This window comes from Centrocercus urophasianus, unplaced genomic scaffold (genome assembly GCF_019232065.1).
Source record: "Centrocercus urophasianus isolate 14NV4802_14NV808 unplaced genomic scaffold, USGS_Curo_1.0 seq_41, whole genome shotgun sequence".
NCBI lineage: Eukaryota > Metazoa > Chordata > Aves > Galliformes > Phasianidae > Centrocercus > Centrocercus urophasianus.
This window is the reverse complement of record NW_024884989.1, coordinates 4,353,709-4,357,745: the sequence shown is the minus strand read 5'-3', so window position 1 is coordinate 4,357,745 and position 4,037 is coordinate 4,353,709. Positions and strand designations below refer to the sequence as shown.

General features: G+C 57.6%; 1 protein-coding gene across 1 annotated transcript; it reads left to right on the top strand.

The window, feature by feature from the left end:
* Positions 1-271: 271 nt before the first annotated feature.
* On the top strand, positions 272-4,031 carry GALR2 (galanin receptor 2). The gene is made up of 2 exons (XM_042833463.1): positions 272-725; positions 1,659-4,031. The coding sequence occupies exons 1-2, from the start codon at positions 385-387 to the stop codon at positions 2,431-2,433; spliced, it is 1,116 nt and encodes a 371-aa protein (XP_042689397.1). The 5' UTR covers positions 272-384; the 3' UTR covers positions 2,434-4,031.
* The last annotated feature ends 6 nt before the right edge of the window (positions 4,032-4,037 follow it).

The window sequence follows — 4,037 nt, the reverse complement described above, 5'->3', positions numbered from 1 at the left end:
CAGGAGCTTTTGCTGTCCCACCACATCCAGCTCCCCAGTGCTGTCTGGGGCAGCAAGCAGGGCTGGGGGTGCAGATTTCAGTATTTGTCCCCACGGAACAGCCTGCGAGGGGCTGGGCTGGAGCTGCCACCGCCCCGGAGCCCTCCTCCTCCTCCTCCTCCTCCTCCTCCTCCTCCTCCTCGGGGGGAGGGAGAGCACGGAGCAGCACAGACTGGCTGCTGGCTCCCGAGGAAGACGGAGGCGAAGCTCTCTCGTCCCACCTGCACCCTCCTAGGATTGCTGGCTCCTTGGCACCCCTCGTGCTCTGCGTGGCCCCCTTTGGGCATCCTGGTGCACCACTCTGCAGTGCTCTTTGCGCTCCCCCTTCTCCACGCACCCCTGGCCATGAACGGGTCGGCAGAAGGTTCGGGTGAGGGCTGGCATCCCGAGTCGGTGCTCATCCCCCTGGCATACCTCCTCATCTTCCTCGTGGGCACCGTGGGCAACTGCCTGGTGCTGGCGGTGCTGCTGCGCAACGGGCAGGTGAAGAACACCACCAACCTCTTCATCCTCAACCTGGGGGTGGCTGACCTCTGCTTCATCCTCTTCTGCGTCCCCTTCCAAGCCACTATCTACACCCTGGAGGGATGGGTGTTTGGGTCCTTCCTGTGCAAAGCCGTCCACTTCTTCATCTACCTCACCATGTACGCCAGCAGCTTCACCTTGGCCACCGTCTCCCTTGACAGGTAGGAAAGGGGATGGGGGATCTTGAGCAACGCAGCATCCCCTCTGCCAAAGCCCACGCAGGCAGGAGAGGGCAGTGAGCACTTGTTGGGGGCCCAAGGAGCATTTCCCTGCTTGTGGGTGCAAGGGGATGCGAATGCTGAGGGCTGGGATCCTGCTGCAGGATGGAGGAGGGTGGGATTGGAAGCTCCTGGTGCTTTCAGACCCCAAAGGTGAAGGATCTGGTGAAGGATCCAGGGTTGGAAGGATCCAAGGTGAAGGATCTTTGTCCTAAGGCTGCAGCAGTGGAAAAGGGGATGGTGAAACAGTGAAGCAAAGCTCTGTCCCTGTGCAACACCGGCTCTTGCTGGGGCTCTTTGTCCACTAAATAGCTCGCAGCCCTCAAGGAAGAGAAAACTTAGGGATGTTTCAGCTTGGACACAGCTTTTTCCATTTTCCCCTTTCAGGAAGGAATAGCCAATTTCCGTCCCTGTGGTGTTTCTCACTGTGGCGACTGTCCCAGCCTGCTCAGCAGGGGGTGCAGGGAAGGCAGTGTAAAAGCTCTCTGCTTAAAAGCAGCCTATTGCCTCACCCTGGTCTATCTCAGCTCCTGGCACCGCAAGCGCTCCCAGTTCCAATCTCACAGCAGCCAGAGGGGATCTGGCTCTGCTCAGTGTGAGACCCGGGGCAGTTCCCTCAGAAAGCGCTGGATGTGTCCTAGGGATCCTGAGACAGGAGGGGGCCGTCCCTGCCTGCCCCCAGGAGCAGATTGGGTGACAGCACAGGGTTGGAGAGGAGGACGTTCTTCAGCCCGCTGTGCTGCAGAAATCCCTGCAAACACCAGGCAATTGCCGATAGCCCCGGGGAGCTCAAGTCCATCCCTTCAGCTCTTTTCCCAGCCTGATCTCCATGCCTTGCCCAGAGCTGCAGCTGCACCCCTCTCCTTTCCCACGCAGGTACTTGGCCATCCGATATCCCCTCCACTCACGGGAGCTGCGGACGCCCAGGAACGCACTGGTGGCCATCTGCTTCATCTGGGCACTCTCCTTCATTTTCTCGAGCCCTTACCTCAGCTACTACCAACAGTTCCAGCTGGCCAACCTGACCGTCTGCCACCCGGTCTGGGCCATCTCCCAACGTAAGGTCATGGATCTCTGCACCTTCATCTTCAGCTACATCATCCCGGTGCTGATCCTCAGCCTCACTTACACGCGGACCATTCGCTACCTGTGGAGGTCTGTGGATCCTCTCCAAGAGATGTCGGAGTCCAAGAAAGCCAAGAGGAAAGTCACCAGGATGATCATCATCGTGGCCGTCCTGTTCTGCCTCTGCTGGCTGCCCCACCACCTGCTCATCCTCTGCGTTTGGTTCGGGTATTTTCCCCTCAACCACGCGACGTACGTCCTGCGCATCCTCTCCCACCTCGTCTCCTATGCCAACTCCTGTGTCAACCCCATCGTCTACGCCCTGGTCTCCAAGCACTTCCGCAAAGGCTTCAAGAAGATCTTCGTCTGCCTCTTGCACAAGAAGGCAGCCAACAAGGTGCACGTGGCCCAGGGGACCAACACAGTCAGCATGCTGGAGGCAGAGCTCAGCGAGGTGACTCGTCTCAGTGAGGCCGGGCCTGGCTGCTCCTCGGTGCGCTGCAGGGCTCAGCCCTGGGGGGAGGCAGAGCAGGGGGGAGGTGGGCAGAAAGCTGGTGGCTCCTTCCTCACCTTCCGTGTCACCTAGCAGCGCTCCCTTCACGCTGTATTTGCAGTCTCCTGCAGTATGGCGGGCCTGGGGATGGACCGCGCGTTGAGTTTGTGTCAAATCTTCTCCTTTTCCCCCCTCAAACATCAGAACTGTTGAAACGATGCTGATTCCTATGGGCTCAGCCAAAGAGCCAAGTGTAGGATTTGCAGAGAGCAGGGAGATCCAAACTCCTAGTCAATTTTAAGGTAGGATCACCTGTTCCTCTGCTCCCTGCTGCATCTACACCCGGTCACTCACGAGAGCTCTGACCTCCAACCACAGCAGCCTTTGGCTTTCAATGTGGTGCAGGCGAGGCCCCAGAAGTCTACAGAGACTGTTGGGGGGATGGAGACTGGGTGCTGGGGCCTCTTGGAAGAGGTTCCAGTGCCAGGAGCGTCAGGTGAGACTGGGATCAGCACTGGGGAAGTGTGAGCCCTTCAGGCAGGGCTCGGACCTGAGGCACTGGCACTGCCCTTCCCACGGGAAAGAACCCACGTAGCCCAAGCATTACATCCCCAAAGAGCAAGGCTGGGCTGCAGGGCCCCACGAGGTCCACGTGCTCCAATAAGGACCTAAAGGCTTCTATCCTGCAGATCGTGTCACCTCCCTTAGGATACCTGCAACCCCCTCCTCCATTTCCCTCCTGCTCAATGCAATTGGGGCTGGGATGAAGCTACTCCTTGCTTCACTTTGCTTTGCTCACCCCTGGGGTGAGGGATGCTAAGGGGCTGGGGGAGAAATCATGGGCAGAGGTGAGGACTCTTGAAAACACAGCATTAGGACACCCTGTGGGGGCTGTGACCCTGCAGCCCCGCTCCTCCTTGGTACTGCGCTGTCCCCCTTCCAAGGCTTTGCCTTCCCTCCCCTGCTCTCAAAACACTCATTTTCCCCCACTGAGTGTTATTATAATCAGCTTCCTGTCCCCACGTGGAGGGCCAGAAACCAGCCCCTGCCTCCTATCAATAGCCATTATATTTAGTCTAGGCCTGCTAACAGCATAAGTCACAGAATGTGATTATATAAACAGCACCATTACTCATATCTGTATTTACCACCCCTGCTGAACCCTTTCCAGCCAGGGAAGCGTTGCAGCAGCCACACCAGCTCAGCTCAAAGCCTCCTCCTGCCCTCAGCACCCTGCACCATGGGGTGCAGGGGACAGAAACATTGTCCCACCATCTCCTCACTGTCCCAATAACACGTTCCCCATGCTGGCAAGGCTGGGTGCTGATGCAGAGGAGACAGCAGTGATAAAAGGAAAGCTGTCCCCCAGGGAGCTGCTCAGGATCCATCTTCAGCTGGAGACACGGGAAAGCATCGCTGTGGTGCTGCAGTCAAACACAGGATCAATACATGCACTATGTGGAGGTGCAAAAATATCAGCAAAGGAAGGACAAGCAATCTTCTAACAAGAAATGATTTAGTGAACAAGGAAAATGATTTGCAGAGACTTTCAGCACATCCATTAATTACATTTAACACAACCTTCCCAAAAACCGACTCCAGTGACTCACGGCTGCCTGGCTCCCCTGGCTGGTGGGTGCCAGTAGAGCTGGGATGGAGCACCCAGGGATGGAGCACCCAGGGATGGAGCACCCAGG